This window comes from Nelusetta ayraudi, unplaced genomic scaffold (genome assembly GCF_046127955.1).
Source record: "Nelusetta ayraudi isolate G7.1 ecotype Tasmania unplaced genomic scaffold, CSIRO-AGI_Nayr_v1 ptg000002l, whole genome shotgun sequence".
Lineage (NCBI taxonomy): Eukaryota > Metazoa > Chordata > Actinopteri > Tetraodontiformes > Monacanthidae > Nelusetta > Nelusetta ayraudi.
In genome coordinates, this window is record NW_027466052.1 from 1957358 (window position 1) to 1974577 (window position 17220).

The 17220-nt window shown below is 44.2% G+C and overlaps 3 protein-coding genes across 10 annotated transcripts; all 3 read left to right on the forward strand.

The window, feature by feature from the left end:
* Positions 1 to 128: 128 nt before the first annotated feature.
* On the forward strand, positions 129 to 7711 carry prc1b (protein regulator of cytokinesis 1b). Of its 8 annotated transcripts, none has more exons than XM_076038280.1 (15): positions 129 to 302; positions 491 to 623; positions 1085 to 1207; positions 1325 to 1558; positions 2119 to 2289; positions 2382 to 2531; positions 3820 to 3967; positions 4050 to 4186; positions 4457 to 4552; positions 4627 to 4773; positions 5053 to 5160; positions 5337 to 5468; positions 6445 to 6624; positions 6731 to 6765; positions 7154 to 7711. In XM_076038280.1, exons 1-15 carry the CDS (start codon positions 292 to 294, stop codon positions 7200 to 7202), a joined length of 1854 nt encoding a protein of 617 aa, XP_075894395.1. In that variant the 5' UTR covers positions 129 to 291; the 3' UTR covers positions 7203 to 7711. The 8 variants fall into 8 exon arrangements, with proteins under 8 accessions (XP_075894395.1, XP_075894737.1, XP_075894821.1 ...); XM_076038451.1 differs by having other exon boundaries at positions 142 to 302; positions 5337 to 5450; XM_076038622.1 differs by lacking the exon at positions 7154 to 7711 and having other exon boundaries at positions 137 to 302; positions 6445 to 6547; positions 6686 to 6732.
* A 929-nt stretch (positions 7712 to 8640) lies between these two features.
* ptpmt1 (protein tyrosine phosphatase mitochondrial 1) lies at positions 8641 to 10587 on the forward strand. The gene is made up of 4 exons (XM_076039434.1): positions 8641 to 8931; positions 9381 to 9461; positions 9568 to 9759; positions 9964 to 10587. Exons 1-4 carry the CDS (start codon positions 8785 to 8787, stop codon positions 10090 to 10092), a joined length of 549 nt encoding a protein of 182 aa, XP_075895549.1. The 5' UTR covers positions 8641 to 8784; the 3' UTR covers positions 10093 to 10587.
* A 326-nt stretch (positions 10588 to 10913) lies between these two features.
* ndufs3 (NADH:ubiquinone oxidoreductase core subunit S3) lies at positions 10914 to 15545 on the forward strand. The gene is made up of 7 exons (XM_076039310.1): positions 10914 to 11047; positions 11363 to 11434; positions 13325 to 13422; positions 13586 to 13735; positions 14104 to 14229; positions 14311 to 14430; positions 15258 to 15545. The coding sequence occupies exons 1-7, from the start codon at positions 10993 to 10995 to the stop codon at positions 15417 to 15419; spliced, it is 783 nt and encodes a 260-aa protein (XP_075895425.1). The 5' UTR covers positions 10914 to 10992; the 3' UTR covers positions 15420 to 15545.
* The last annotated feature ends 1675 nt before the right edge of the window (positions 15546 to 17220 follow it).

A 17220-nucleotide genomic window follows, 5' to 3' on the forward strand; every position in this document is an offset into this window, starting at 1 on the left:
GACGTTAAAGCAGTGCGCTTGATTTAGTTCAAAACTTACTGGGAGAGGGGCGGCCCTCAACGCAGTTAATCACTCTCGTTGAAGGCGGTCGACGCTGGTGTACACGATTGGCGCCACCCACAGAGTCGACCAATCAGAGGCAGCGAGGCCACAGGACGCGTATTTTGAACTGGAGCAGCAAACGGACGGACGGAGACGTAGAGCACCCACCGAGAGAGGCGAGCGGCGCTCGGCTCGCATTGACAGCCTTTGAGGTCATTTTGAACTTCCCACCGACTCCGGAACACAACGATGAGAAAGAGGTGAGGGCCGTTGTTTTTTGTTTTTATTTTTGTTTTCATACGGTGACATACAAATAAAATCGAAGTTGTATTTGCTACAGCAAGCCCGGTAGCGGGCGTCTCAATGTTAGCAAGTGTTAGCACACAAGCAGCAGCGCCCTCTTTCTACCCGGGCCGGTTTTCTAAGTTCACTTCTCGGGTTTCCGTAGTGAGGTGCTCGCGGCAGAGGCGGTGTCGTGCCTGAACAAAGCGCTGTGCCACCTGAAGGACATCTGGGAGGAGATCGGTATCCCCGAGGACCAGAGGCTGCAGCGGACCAATGTTGTTAAAAGCCACATCAAGGTGGGGGTGCACTCACTGCACACTGAGCGGCCGATCCGCAACACCTCGTCCCCGGTTTCGGGTGAGGGGGGCGGGTGGTGGCTTGAGGAGTACCGCTTCCTCGGGTGGTGTCCGGCAGGTTAGGGGAGTGACTGCACCACGGCTTGGGCGTTTTTAGGGAGCGTCAACAAAGTCCTCTTCACCTCTCTTTCAGCTTGTTACAAACACATTAAAAAACAACAACAGCAACAACCGCACTTCCACTCAGGCTGCCATAGCACAGATAAATATGGTTAAAAAGAACTGCAAAATGGCACTTGAGAATTTTAAGATTCTAATTCAAATTGCCCACGGCAGCGTCTTGGCCAGGTGTGGCAGAGGTGATATGATACTTGTGACTGAATTTAGGAGCAATTAGGCAGTCTTATTGCTAAGGGGACAAATGGTCTCCTGATCCTTTTTTCAATGTGTTTGTCCTCCAGGGCCTTCTGGATATGATGATCAAAGAGGAGGAGTCGCTGAGGAGCAGGCTGGTTAACAGCATTCAGACATGCAGAACAGACATGGAGACCCTCTGCCTTGAGCTCCAGGTTCCGGTTTTTGAGGCGAGAGAAGCTCAGCCAGTCAGCCGACCGCTACGGCTGAAAACATTGACAGATTGCTCGTCACGCTGAGTGAGACCTCTGAGCTCGACGACGGTAACAAGTGGCGTCTCTCCTCAGGAGGAGAGTGGCATCAGCATGCTCCAGCAGGAGAAGAACATCCGCACTCAGGTGGAGGCCCTGCAGAAGGAGAAGACTCACCGGATGCAGCAGCTCAAGCTTCTGCTCGAGCAGGACCAAGATCTGTGTGACATCCTGTGCTCCATGCCGTACGGCATCTCGCCAGACTCTGTCCCTTCGCTGGAGGAACTGGACAACTTCAAACAGCACGTCAGCAACCAGAACGCTGAGAAGGTGGGAGGCTTGCTGCCGCCGTCTTCCAATGGTCACATCTAGGGATGTTAACAGTTAATCGATTAAGAATTTGATAGATTCAATTAAATGAGTCGCAATTAATTTAACTTTTTTTTTTTTACACCGCTAGTTGATATCATTATAACAGTGTAATAGAAAGAAAGAGCAATTCACCTGTAGATACTGTGATGGCCATAATATACCTAGAACAAGTGTTTGTTTGTTGTTGTTTTTTTAAAACAACTTTTTTTTTTTTTAAAAAAAAGTTGAAATGTGGCCCATTAGAAGTCTGACTTAAAGTCAGAGGATAAATGTTAAGGGTGTTTTCACTGTTCTCTAGTGTAAAACCTTACATGTGTAAAATGTGTAATTCCTTACACATTTTTCATTGTGAAATTTAGGCTCTCAGGAAAAATCGCCGCTTATCAATTAATCGTTAATCGATTGATAATGTCAATCAACTAACGATGAATGAATTAATCGTCGGTTTGCATCCCAACTCACATCATGTCTGGATTTTGTCTTCCTTGGCCGACCGACGCTTTGGTTTTCCTTCGCAGGTGAAGAGGCACGCAGAGTTCACGGGTCTCAAGAGGCAGATCGTCCTGTACATGGAGGAACTGGACGAGGTCCCTGAGACGAGCTTCGAGAAGGACGTGGTTTGTGAGGATGAGGACGCGTTCTGTCTCTCCAGAGAAAACATTACATCGTTGAAACTGCTCATCTGTCAGGTCAGAAGAACAACGTCCCCAGTCTTTGAAAGGATGGTGGATGGTGTTTCCACTGCGAGATGCTTAAATCTGGTTCCCCGTCTGGCCTTCAGCTGGAGGAACGCAAGTCACAGATCGAAGCCACGTGTGAGTGTCACCGCGAGAAGATCCAGCAGCTGTGGAGTCGACTGCAGGTTCCCCAGGAGGAGAGGGAGGCCCTCAACGAGCACATGGTCTCATCCAGGAAGAGGAACCTGGAAGCGGTGAGAAGTAGAAGTTGACCCGTCGAACCATGGAGACATTTTATTGGACCCGTTACCTGGTATTGACAGTTGGAGAGGTCATTGAAGAGCATCTTTGGGAGGAGAAATGTTTGCTTCAAGTATTACCGCGCAGCTAGTTTTTCAATCTAGTGAGTGCAGCCGCTGCCTATCCAGCTCCGAAACACAGTCGCATTGAGAAGGAGAAGGAGAGCATGACAGTTAAGCGGTGGGTGGCTCCGCCCACCCTGCTGACAGACAGCTCAGGCAGGGGCTGAAACACTTCAGGGTCCATCCTGTGGCAGAACTCAGGCGATGTCAGTGGAGACAAACAGACCAGTGGCCTCAAGTGCAGGGAAGTGGGTGGATTTCATAGTGAAACCTGATGTATATTCTAGAGATTGAGCAACATCGGTTTGTTTGTTTGGTTTTTAAGGGCCGTAACCCCGATAGGGACTTAACCCTTTACTAATGAAACGAGCTGTCAGAATGTACATCATTTGCCCTGATTAGTTGCACATTGTTTTATTGAGGGTTTTAATACTTACACATACTGCATGTTTCTTTTGTTTCAAATGTGAAAATATTTAAAATCCTTGTCAAAGCTACAATGTTAGGGATGCAAATTATCGATTAATTCATTAATCGTTAGTTGATCTAATGGGTCACATTTTAACTTTTTATTTATTTATTTATTTATTTATTTTTAAGTTCTTTAAAAGTAACTTTGAGGTATATTATGACCATCACAGTACCTGCAGGTAAATTGCTCTTTCCTCCCACTACACTGTTATGATGGGGATATTAACTACCTGTGTAAAAAAAAATTCAATTAATTGCGACTAATTAAATTTAATCAATTCAATTCTTAAGCTACAATTAATCAATAATTGATTAATTGCTAACATCGCCAGCCAATGTCCTTACTTTGTGCTGATTATGAAGCAGTTCATTGTATATTATTTGAAGAGGGGCAGTGTAGAGCAGTTTACACTTATTTCATAATTGGCACTTGAATAGAATTTCGCTACATAGTGTCTCCTTGATTTGGATCTCTGCTGTTCAGATTAATACGAGTAGCTTTTTTTTTTTTTTTTTAAATAGTGTATATTGCACTTAGTAAGTTAACAGTCTTGGAATTCAATACATAGTGACACCAAATGTAAATCCTTACGAGTTCCATATTTATTTTCATGGTGTAATTTTTCCCATTAACAGCTGTAGTTGTGTTTCTGACCCCTTCTCCCCTCTCCCGGCGTAACTTTAAAGCTGCTGTGTTTTCTTCCCTCAGTTACAAACGGAAGTTCATCGTCTGGAGGAACTCAAACTGCAGAATATCCGCAACGTGATCGACGCCATCCGCTCCGAGATCGCCGTCCTGTGGGAGAAGTGTTTCTTCAGCGCCGAGCAGCGGCAGGCCTTTGCGCCTTATTTCAGCGGTGGGTTCACCGCATCACACATTCCAAGCATGCAAAGTGCCCTCACTTGTCTTTATTTGTATCTATTTATATTTCCTCACAGAGGATTTCACCGAAGAGCTGCTGACTCTGCACGACGCTGAGATCCAGCAGCTGAAGCAGCATCACAACGAGCACAGGGAGCTCTTTGACGGTGTTCAGCAGTGGGAGGAGAACTGGAGGCTCCTCCTGGAGCTGGAGGTGAGTCAGCTTAGCAAGACCTTCTGGAAGTCAAATACCTCCCAGCTTTAACCACGGTTCTAATCGGTTACTTTGCCTTTCAGCACTCAGACTGCAAATGTTTGTACGTTTTATTTAATTATTACATTTTATTTGTTACGTTTTTGCAGAAATGTTCCCTTCCAAAACATGTGGAAGGTCCAAACAAAGCTTCACTTTCACCACTGCCACTGCAAAGCCTTGTGAAACCTCTGTCCGTCTCTCTCTGTTTTTTGTTTTTTTTTTTCACAGAAAAAGGCCACAGATCCGGCGAGATTCACCAACAGAGGGGGGAACCTTCTCAAGGAGGAGAAGCAGAGGTCTGAGCTGCACAAAAGCCTGCCCAAGGTAAAAAGCCGCCGCCAGTCCGAAGCACCTGCGTCTGACTCCAGTGTAATCCCTCGTGCTCGTCTGCTCTCCAGCTGGAAAAGAAACTGAAAGCCCAAATTGATGTGTGGGAGTGCGAGCAGGGCCGCGACTTCCTGGTGAACGGCCTGAAGTTCCTGCAGTACGTGGAGGAGCAGTGGGAGCAGCAGCAGGCGGAGAAGGAGAGGGAGAAGCTGGCGCGGGTGGGTCAGCCAGCGGCGCCGTGTCGCATTGTCACTGTAGCGATCCTTAATGTCATTGAATTTATTCGCCATCGGTCACCCCACACCGTGAAAACTAAACACAACTAATGACATCATTGATTTTGGCTTTGATGACAATTTCGCGCCTAAAATTAATGAAGTTGAAGTTCGTAAATGCACTGACGAGGTCCCAAGTGAATGCAAACAAATGTCATCCAGCAAGCCGACCCCGACTCGTAAATGTCTGCGGCATTGACCAGGTTCTCTTTGCACGAACAGCACCTGAAGAAAAGCAAGCAGACGGAGGAAGACATGCTGTACGGGACGATACAGACCCCCGCCAAGCGCCGCTTCCTGGCCACCCCCACCCCCAACAAAACCCGCAAGGTGGGTGGAGCTTTGTGTGTGTGTATATGTGTATATATAAATATGTATACGCATGTATATACTGTATATACTGTGTGTGTGTGTGTGTGTGTGTGTGTGTGTGTGTGTGTGTGTGTGTGTGTGTGTGTGTGTGTGTGTGTGTGTGTGTGTGTGTGTGTGTGTGTGTCCGCCCGCAGCTGAACGCCACCTCCAGCGTCTCCAGTGCCGCCTCCAACAGCACCGTGCGCTCGGCCTTCTGCGGGACCGTCTGCCGCTCGCCCGTGCCCCGCCCGCTTAACTTTGCAACCAAGGTCAGCTGCATCTCTGAGGTGACGCAATGCATTTAGACCAGGCATGGGCAAACTATGGGGCCCGTTAAGCTTTTCAACTCGGCCGAACGACCTTGAAGAAATTATATTAATAGTAAGTAGGTTATACAATAGCTGTAATTCATCCACTTTTTCCCTGTTTCAAGAGTCATTTCAATAACGAGGCTTCAAAGACACTGATTTTATTGCAACCCTTTTGTTAATTTTCAATAGACATTAAAGCACATGTTTTCTACATATCCCATCATATATTTTTTCCTCCTATGAGGTGGGTCACCAAAACACTCCATGCACCTGCTCCTGCTGGTGGATGTCTGGAGATCTGAAGAAAATCTAAAACTGAAAAAAAAAATCATCCTCCAGATAGAACAGTGAACCTTTTTATATGGACCCAAACAAGTTTTGCTTCAACGCTGAATTTAGAACAAACATAGTACTATACAATTAATAACTTGATATTGCACACATGCAAAATCCGTCCATCCATTTTCAATATCCGCTTCTTTCCTGCACTCAGTGTTGTGGGACAAGCAAAATCAAAATTCAATTGAAAAAAAACAAACTCAAGATAAATAAAAAAGAATGTAAGTAAAAATTTTATGCCTTTTTTCTTTGCAGCAGCAGCAGCATTCTGTTTCAAATTTCAGCAATAGCCTTTTTCACTAATAAATCAAAAAATAAAATAATAATAAACCAATTATGAGCTGCTTTCTCTTAGTAATAATAATAATAATAATAATAATAATAATAATAATAATAATAATAATAATACATCCTTCAATTATTGTCCTGTCCTAATTGACATGCAAAATACCAGGAGAGCATTCTGGGATTTGTAGTATTAGCAGTACATGTACTGCATAATAGCAGCGGGCCAGCTCTAGTAGTGTCTATTAGTGTGGGCCGAATTTTGCCCCCGGGCCAGAGTTTGACACCTCTGATTTAAAAGGAGAAAAAAAACCTGTCCTTCCTCCAGAGTCCTGCACCAAGGACACCAGGTGGCGCCAGACCCCCTCAGCGATACCTTCAAGGCTGCAACAAGGAGAACGAGGCCCAGCTGAAGGGGACACCTGTGATTGGTGCGTTGCTGACCCGCGCTAGCCCGCAGCGTCACTTCAGCATAACCTCTGTCGCCAGCACATATTCAGAGTTTGTGGTAATTCACACTTTTCTCTCTTTTTTTTCTTTTTTTTCTTTTTTTACCCTGCAACGTTAAGCTCTCATCGACAAACGCGCGCTAATGATGTGAATTTGTCTCATAGAGGGACTTGGTCGGCACTGAATCAGTTCAGTCAAGGTGTGTTTGCAAGGCTAAGGCTAACCCTAGTATGTCCTCTCACTAACACCTTGCCGCCGTCGCCTCTCTCACTGAAGGGAAGTCGCCTGTAAAGAGCAAAATTAATCACCAGTTGGCACCTCTGGTTATTATACTTGAAAACTTCATCTTTCTTAGACAAAAATAGGACAGAGTAGTAACAGGTGTAGATAGAGTCATCTATCTTTCAGGTGTGTCCTAAACTCACTGCTCTACTAAACACTTTACATATATAAGTGCAGTCCATGTCGTCCATTTAATTATAGAACGCAAAGTGACTGATTAGGATAGAAAGAAGCAAACACCACAAAGGAGAGGGAAGGTTCTGTCTGCCTGTCTGTCTGTCTAACAGCTGCCTCTTTTCCTGCAGCGAGACCTGTCCAAGGCCTCTGACGCCAAGGTCCAGCACAACGTCCTAAACTCCACCACCAGCAACCTTTGACCTCTGACCCCTGGCCTCTGCATGTAAATGAAGGAATTAATATATTGAGTGCAGGTACTGAGCGCAGGATCCTTTAACTCTGTCTGCGAGAAAGAAACATGGTCTATGATTCAAACTGCACACGGTTGTTTATGGAATAAAAAAATAGCTTGTCTGAGTTTATGCAACGAGGTAACAGACCAAATGTATTATGAATACTTTGCACTTTGTTTTATAAGGTTCAATATAGTGCAACATGTTTGTCTCTTTTATTCACACTTAACACTCTGTTCCATCATTTAGGTATTTTTTTATGTATTATCTGTATATATTTATCTAGTTCTGTTTCTTCTCTTACTCGAACCTGAAAATATTTGATTCACTTTGTCAGTTCTTCAGACTGTTAATGGAAAGAAAATATTGTTGCTGCACAGCATTTTTTTTAAAGCACACATCACACTATTATAATCTGAAAGAATGCAACAAATAAATTCACACTGGACACTAGCACGCTGTGTTGTGTTTACTGTTTTCTTTTATTTAGATTCAAATGAAAAACTACATCGAGTTGATGAAATCAACAGTGATGCCGAAGTCTACTTGAAGAGAAATTTGTTCTTGGAGACAAATGGATTCAATCAAGGTTGATTAAGTCTTAATGCACTAATCAGGTTTTATCTGGGTGGCTTTCAATATATTGATTGTCTTGTAATATCTCCCAGATGATGTGTTTACCTTTAATGCACAGAAACTGAGTGAGTGATGACCTCAACCAAACATTGCGTCACCTGAGATCTTGTTTTGAGAAAGTCAACACTGAGTAAAAACAAGATACTATAACGACTGAAATACTTGCATCTTAACACTAGTCATTTGTTTCTTTTCAATATGCAACCTCAAGTGGACATACTCATGAGAACTAAATGGACGTGACTAATGTGCAGGAGGCTACAGTGGGTATTTTGTCTTAAAACATGACATTAAAATGGACATCATCCTAGCAGTGTGTTGGCATTTGTGTTTGAATTTTTTAAAAAGTTGATCATCGTTGAGCATCATTTTCCAATAATATTATTCATTTTCAGAGTAATGACTCGGGCCAACCCTTTCACCCTTAGTGGGGTGTTACAGATCAAGCACAACAGTAAACTACTGAAAAGTCACTCCGGGATCATTTAGCAAAACACTCAAACTCATCAACCCGTATCAAGTCCCAGTGTTCAAAGTTTCATTTCATTGTTTTGTATGTGCGATTATTTCACAGCCTAGATTTTTCATTAACTGTGTGCGTGTGCGTTGATTTAAATGTATTGAAGACGCCTATATTCTAATCGAAACAATTTCAAGTGTTGAAAAATCGTATTTAAAAAAAAAAAAGCTCCACATCGGCGTCCGTAGATAGGGGGAAATGACGTAACCAGGAAGTAGGCGGAATTAGCATCAAACTTCGAAGTATGTAACGACGGTATGTACTGGCTGACAGGCGCGACTGGAAGGACTTTGGGTCAGACAGACACACTGACTGTCCGTCACTCCTCCTCCTCCTCCTTAGTCTTCGCCGTGTTGTGAGCCTTGCCATCATGTCGGGGGCGTTAGCCAGGCTGCTCTTCTACCCGACCCTGGCCTACAACGTCCTGATGGAGAAGGTGTCGTCGAGACGCTGGTTTGACCGAGTGGACGAGACCGTCATCCTCGGAGCGCTCCCCTTCCGGTCCATGACCAAACAGGTCCGACACACATTTATCCTCCGCAGCTTACTTGCTCACAGCGCTGTGCCACTGTGTCCCCATAGATATACTATACTGTAACAACTGACCGTGTAAAACTTCCGACAGGCAGTAATCACTGGGAACCTGTGGCGACGATGTTATCAGTTAGTTTTCTCAGTCTGTCGTATATGCATGTATGTATATGCATTTGTTTTTACTATACATGTGTGTGTGTGTGTGTGTGTGTGTGTGTGTGTGTGTGTGTGTGTGTGTGTATAAATGTATTTAGGTATTATTTAGATATGTATGCATGGTTAAAATAGATAGATGTGCTACTCAAGCCAATGGCTAATGTTATTTATTGTTATTTTTTTTTAAACCTAATTTTTGTAGAGAGAGATTCCTAGTGGCCCATCGCTGCATCACATGTTTGACAACTGATGTGTCCACTCTTTCTTGCACTGCAGCTGGTGCAAACAGAAAATGTGCGGGGTGTCGTCACCATGAATGAGGTTTATGAGACCAAATATTTTTGCAACTCTGCGGAGGTGAGTTTGCCTGTCGTCAGCAGAAATGACGGGGTTTGCCCGATATCGACTGACTGACGAGCGAGCGGTGCAAAAATGCTGCAATTTGTGTGATGTGTGTTGGCAGGAGTGGCATGCTGCAGGGGCGGAACAGCTGAGACTGAGCACTGTCGACCTGACCGGCGTCCCCAGTCTGGAAAATCTGCACCGCGGTGTGGAGTTTGCCCTGAAGTACCGTGAGCAGGGCAGCAGTGTCTACGTCCATTGCAAAGCTGGACGCTCACGCAGTGCCACACTGGTCGCTGCCTACCTAATACGGGTCAGTCCGTCATTATTCACATCAGCGACCCACAGTGGCTGCAACATCTGTTAAACTTGATTCAATCAATGACTTGGAAAAAAAAAATGCCTAAAAAACAAAACAAAACAAAAAAACGGCAACCAAAAGTGAAATTGGATTTGCAGAGAGTTCCCTATTGTGAGAGGATGGTTTGTTTATTTATTGTCTTCTTTATGGTGACAGTTGCATTGCTGGACTCCAGAGGAAGCCTGTGAGAAGCTGGCGTCCATACGGCCGCACATCCTGGTGCGCTCGGCTCAGCTGGAGATGCTGAGGAGGTACCATCAGCAGGTGTGCGGCCAGTCGGACTGAATCTCCACTTTGGGACCGTTTTGGACTTACACTTCCTCCTTCACAAGGCATGCAGCTCCATTTCTAAAGTGTGGCAACTCCAGTTCGGTGATTTCCACAGATGTGTGTTACGCTCAAGTTATTTTTTGTTGCAGTTAAAACATTTGATAAACTCCAGATCAACATGTTATCTTGCAGGACACACTCAGAACTGAGCCTTTTAAACATTTTGAAACACTGTGATATTTTTTTCTTTCTTTTTTTTTTTTTTTTTTTTTTACCAAACTCAGTGCCCTGTTATGTTTCTAGCCATTATGCTTTTAGGCTCAAGACAAAAAAAAAGAAATGAGTCAACATTACAGAGCTAAAGTGAAGAAAACACTGCTGGATGTTTCAGTGCACACAACAACTAAGTGTTTTTTCCTCAGTTTATTGTGTTTTTGCCAATGTGCCTCATAAATGTAAAAATATTAACAGCAATGCTAAATAAAAATGATAAATATTTGTCTCATAGAAGCTGTATATTTTTTGTGTTTTATTGTGTATATTGTTCAATAGTACAAGGATACTCCATTACAGACAGCTGAATGTGTGTTTTGCATATTATTTGACACTCTGATGCACTAAAACGGGCATTACTGGAGGAGATACACGCCACACATTAGTTCATTTAATAACATGCATTTTTTTAACTGGAGTCTGTGACCAAAATATTAATGCCACAAGAAGGAATTTTTAAAATTGCGGTAAATTACGTGTATTGATTGTAATGTCGGATAAATCAATAAATTGCTTTGTAGGTAGGTAAGAAGAACATAATATTGAATGAAATATATCTCGTCCTCCGACCCAGCAGGGGGCGATAAACAGCTCCCAGTCTCGTTGGCTGCTCGAAGAAGACCCGCAGCCTGCAGTGGAAACATGGCGGCGTCTTTGGTGCGGTTTGTCCGCGGAGGTCTCGGCAGGAGTTTGAACAGTAAGACGTCTAATTATCTGGCTTAGTTATTGCACGACGTTTTCTGTTGTGACAAATTTGTTTCCGTGCATTGTTGTTGAAGCGTAAAACGGAACGGAGTCCGTTTGAGCTGCCAAACGCCTGGGATTTGACCTTCGAGCTAGCTAATGCTAACTTAATGTTAGCAACGTCGAGAACGACGGGTTTATGACACCGGCGATGTTTCAAACAGGAAAATGACGTTTGGACGACGGTGTCATATTTGTTTTAAGGTCAGATCCTAACCAGACGTATTGTCGCCGTTTAAGTCCCAAATCCTCTTCTGTTCTTTTGCAGTCGCCAGGACTTCAGGTCTTCTCCAGCAGCAGCAGCAGAGCCGCCTGCAGAGCTCCGGAGCAGAGACCAGACGTGAGTTTCACAGGACTGATGCTGCAGCAGCAGGTTACAGGGTTTGCAGTGATGTGCTGCTGCAATCCTACCTTTACATTTTGCCCCAGCTGCTGTAGTTGGATACCAAGTCCTGCAGTGATGTGCTGCTGCAATCCTACCTTTACATTTTGCCCCAGCTGCTGTAGTTGGATACCAATCCAGTCCTGTGTCGTTCATCATGACTTATTGTTTGTTATAATATTAGGTGAGAGAATAAAGAATATGTGGCTGAATTGTGGAATGTGTGTGATGCTCCTTGAGCGTCTCTGCACAACAGTCCTAACATCCTTCAGACTCAGACCCAGTGTTGAGCCAGTGTTCCTAGTAAGCTTGTCCAGCCTCTTCTTATCGTTGTCTATCAGATAACGCCTCCGGCAGGGCACTCTCCACCACTGATTAGTAGTTACAATGTAGCAAAAAGACTTAAATGGTACCATTGCTTATTAGACTAAGTTTTAGCTGTCAAGTGTAATTTTGGAAGTGGACCTTTTAGGGCTGGGCGATAATTCGATAACGATATATATCGATCGATAGACGTGTGCTGCGATAGGAAGAAAAAAAAAGGGGGGGGGGTCGATAAAAAGTTAGATAGAAAAAGTTTCACTTCCTTTTTCATCATAGCCGATCATGTAGCTTAATATTACGGTAATTTCTTCCTCCAACCAATCGCAAACACAGACCTAGGTATGCTCCGTCACCAAGCCCCGCCCCTCTCAAATCACAACAGAGAGCGCCTGTAGAAGGATGCCGCAGCAAGGAGCGGCGGATGAAAAAAAAAAAAAAAGGTTTCAGTAGCAGCTCACTAGCACGGCAATATTTTGGCTTTTTCAAGTCCGACTAAAATCAAACTGCGGTCGTTGTTTTACCACCTAAACTAGTCGCATCTGCAGGAATACGAGCTGTGTCGCCCGCGCCGCGGCTCCACGTCGTCGTAGGAATCCGCTGCCAGCGCCAGCACCAAACACGTAAAGCAGACCAAACTAGACTTCTTGCTGTAAACACGACAGAGCGTCCAAGCGGCATAAGGACCCATGTAGTAACATGCTTCATTGCGAGGGATATGCTGCCAATAATGACCGTTGAAAAGCTTGGCTTCAAACAGCTTCTCGCCACTCTTGACCGGCGATATGAAGTTCCCGACCGCAAGTATTTTTTTTCAAACACAGCTCTTCCTCGTCTGTACAACGAGTGCAGGGAATCAGTGCAAAACGAGCTGTTATCCGTTTCTTTCTACGCCACAACGTCGGACCTCTTGTCGAGTCGCACGTTCGAGCCCTATCTCAGCCTCTTTAAAAAATAAAATAAAAATAATAATAATAAAATTAAATTAAAAAAAATTAATGTTTAAAAAAGGTGGTTGAATAAAGGTTTGAATTTGAATTCAGTGCTCGTGTGCTCTTTATTAAACGTCGGTCATGAAGTAATAGTATAAAACATCCAGGGCTGCAATTAAAATATATTTTAAAATCTTTTTGATAATTATCGATATCGATCAATATGATTTTTTAAAATATCGATATGCTTTTTTTCTATATCGTCCAGCCCTAGGACCTTTATATGTAGCAGAAATGTTAACCAGTATTGTCCTACCAAAAAGTAACACTTATACTAGTACTGACTAACGTTCAACCCGCCAGTCTGGTGTTGCTAATCATCACCAGTCGTCATTCAGAATGCTGAGCAATGTGAACAAACGACTCATAAACAAGCGTCAGAGGAGCACTGGGTTCTTCGGCACGACAGGTCGTTCTTTCTCCCCTCAGTTCTCCCCTTTCCCTCTATCTGCAGCAGGATGAATTGAATTCCGTTGATGATTTGACCAACAAAATACTTACCGCCTGGTGCTTGTCTGCTCTGTCCCTCTTGCAGCCACTGTCAGGCCCAAAGATGCCGTTGGCCACAACCAGCTGGCTGCGTTCGGGGAGTATGTGTCTGAGATGATGCCTAAATATATCCAGCAGGTTCAGGTGGGTTCGCCGGCTCAGACACGTGCTCGTTCTCCCTCTAAACGCCTTCATTTTAATCCTTTAGGTTCTCCTGCTGGAGCCAAATAAACTCTGTAGGTGACTCTGGACACCCGTAAACTTGTCTTCATAATGTGTGTGTGTGCTTGCGTGTTTACGTGCACAGGTGACCTGCTACAATGAGCTGGAGGTGATGATCCATCCCGACGGTGTGATTCCTGTCCTGACCTTCCTGAGGGACCACACCAACGCTCAGTTCAGAAACATGATCGATCTGACAGCAGTCGACATCCCAACAAGACAGAACCGCTTTGAGGTGCACACACACACACACACACACTGAAAAACTGCACAGTGACGTGTACACACATGCACACAGAAGGACTTCTTGAGTTCTCTAACTTAAAGGTTACAATGTTGACAGAGGGACATTTATTTCAGACGCAAAGCAGCAATTAGATGAGTTCTGCTTTATTGCTGCAAAAGAAATTTGTCTTGAGCTTAAAAGAGAAAATTGTTTTTTTGCATTTTTTTCCTTCTTTGGTTTGCTTCAAATCTCTCGGCTAGTCTGTGTTTAATTCAGATATTCGGGAACCTGTGATGTGTGCCAGCAGCAGCATGGATTCACACTGTGTTTGCGTGCATGCGTGCGTGCGTGCGTGCGTGCATGTGTGTGCTCTACAGATTGTGTACAGCCTGCTGTCGCTACGCTACAACTCCCGGATCCGAGTCAAGACGTACACAGACGAGTTGACCCCCATCGACTCGGCAGTTCCAGTTCATATGGCAGCCAACTGGTATGAGAGGGAGGTGAGTCCCGCCCTGAAGCTAGTTTGTTGCCCAGCGGTGACATAAGGACACTCAGTGTGTTTGCGTGTGTGCACTGCACAGGTGTGGGACATGTTCGGCGTGTTCTTCGCCAACCACCCCGACCTCCGTCGCATCTTGACCGACTACGGCTTCGAGGGTCACCCCTTCAGGAAGGACTTCCCCCTCTCAGGATACGTAGAGGCGAGTTCTGCCAATCTGTCTTCGTTCAGATCTGTCTGTCATTAATGTCTTGTATGTTTCTGGATCATGTGGGTACTTTTCGTTTCTTTCATGGTTATCATCATTCATTTGTTGTTTTTTAATGTGACAAATTGTCTGGTGAAGTCTAATTTATCTGACCTGCTTCCCAATGCTCTTTAATGTTGATGCTGACCTGCCGAAGCTGAACCTTACACCAAATTTCTTGAATTTGTTCGTGCGTGTGTGAAAACGAGTTGTACCTGGCAGGATGTCAGATGCAAGCTGTGCCCGGACCCTCAGCTGCTTCCTATAATTTCTATTCATATCTTCATCTTTGTTTTGTTTATTATGTATTCAGGATTCCTACAAACAAGCTTTGAAAACCCTAAGCAGTATGAGCACAGAATAATTCATGGCTCAAATTCTCCACAAAACGGCAGATTCCCTTTAAATAATTAATTTCATGGTAGTAAAAGAAAAACCTTTTTCTGCACCAAACCAAGAAGAGATCATCCAAACTGTGAAAAGCGCTCATCAAACAAGCGGTTCCATGCAGATTTTTTTTCTTGTAAGGCTGGTTTTATGCTAGCATTTTTAGGATTGCTTCATCAAAATAGTGAGACTGGCTGCCCTGCCATTGACACAGTGCAACCTGCTGGCACAGGACTATGCAGCGCTGGTTGCCAGCCCAGCACCTGCCCCCACTGCCAAGGTCCAGTTTGTCAGTGCTGGGTCTTTGAAGAACACGTGCTGTGCAGACTGATCCTCCAAATGCTTGATCAGGACACGCTGGAGCTATTTTTGACTCTGTAAAACTTCCTCTGCAGGTGCGCTATGATGATGAGTTGAAGCGAGTGGTGGCCGAGCCCGTCGAGCTGTCGCAGGAGTTCAGGAAGTTCGACCTGAACACACCCTGGGAGGTTTTCCCTGCCCACCGCGAGCCAAAAGAGCCCAAACTGGAGGCTGGCGACGCCCCCGAGAAGAAATAACTGTCATCCTGATGACCTGGAGTCACCGCATTCTGTTCCATTAGTGTCGTTTCTGGGATTCATTTTGCCTGAAATATTTATGTAAATACAAATACTAATAAAATAAAAGTCGAAAAAAACTTTTTAGAATGCCTTTGTGGTTCTTGTGGACTGTTTTCACTGAAAAAATAAGTTTCTCCAGTCAGCTGCTAGCAGTCAGGTGTGTGTGCATTGTTGAGTCAGCAGGCCACGACGATGTTGCTGTTTTTGTTCCACCTGGTTCCAGGAAGAGAGAAGAGAAGACTCGCACTCGAGCAAAATGATTTATTTTTTCCTTTGACACTAAATGTTTATTGGTTTTGTGGTTGAGTCTTGGCAGCAGGTGGTGGTGCAGCCCAAAGAAATGTCTCCACACAAGTACAACAGTGAAAACTACAGTCCTCGTTTTTTTTTGTTTTTTTTTTAATTTTATTTTGACAAACACTTACTTTTTGAAGCATTCAGTTTAGATGTAGGAAATACAACAACAATTAACAACAACGACAACATGGGTCACGAAGTGTTGGATTTTTGAGACTCAAAAAAGTCACTGAGGATCATCAGACAGAAGCACTGAGGAGAAACAGACAAATAATCCACTTGATCAAAATACACCAGGCGGCTGAACGTCTTCATCGTGTTTATAATTTATCTGCATGCATGTATCACTTCCGGGTTGTGCTGGATGAGTTGCGTTGAGGTCACACGTTACGCGCGCGGCATGAACAAAAGTTCTCGTAGCGTCCTGCGGACAAAATCCGTCTTCCCAGGCTGAGCCGTGGAACAGGGACCACCAGGGGGCACTACGACGACACAACAGATGGTAGAGTTGAATTTCGGCGTTCAAACAGGAGAACGCAGGTGCAGAGAGAGTGTGGGATCACGTGAGAGGTACAAACAAACTTTCTTCTTCTTCTTCTTCTTCTTCTTCTTCTTCTTCACCCCTTTTGCTCCTCTTAAGAGCCCAGTGTGCAACATTTCCAGGGATCTGCTGGTGTAATGGACAGTGCATTTGTTTGTTGGATATAGTCACTTTCAATGAACAACACTCGCGTTTTCATTGGTTTATAATCTACATTAGTATATACAATTGTCGAGGCGATGGCTCGCTCTGATTTGGTGATTTTTCAGAGACACCGCAGCTGGTAGAGGAAAGGTGTGACATCAGAAAGCGAGTTCGCAGCAGCTAAAATTTTGCAGACAAGCGAGACATGTTTTGAGTGAGACAGAGGCCACGAGGCGCTCAGGATTCCTGCTTGTTGTTTGGTACCCGAGGCTAATGTGACATCATTGCCATGTGCACAAGTTTTCACAGATGTTTTTTTGTTTCCGGCTTTCTTATTGTGAGATCCTACTAAATCTTACTCACTGGGCATATCAAAAACAAAGTTAATAAATAAGCAAAAAATAATGACGTAAGTTGCTCAGTTAGTCTTTTCCCTTCACAAAGTAGAAACCAGTGTCCACCCACAAAGACCAAGTCAAGAAAAGACACAAAGGAAAAATGAAACTTTGCATATTTTAGATTTTTCCCTCCTTTCTCAAACTAATCTGTAATGTTAGCGCTGCAAAGTGTGTGTGTTTATTGTCAATCGCCGCTGGTGGTGTTGAGTTTTGTCGTTCATCTTGTTGGCTAACTTCACAACAGTGAAGCAAAAGGACATGCAACTCGAGGCTGCAAACTAAAGTTGGGAGCTAATAGTGGCCTAAGTGTTAAGCAGAGACGAGAGGTATAGAATCAAAGCAGGGTTTGTCTCTGTGCCACCGTCTGGATTAATGGAGC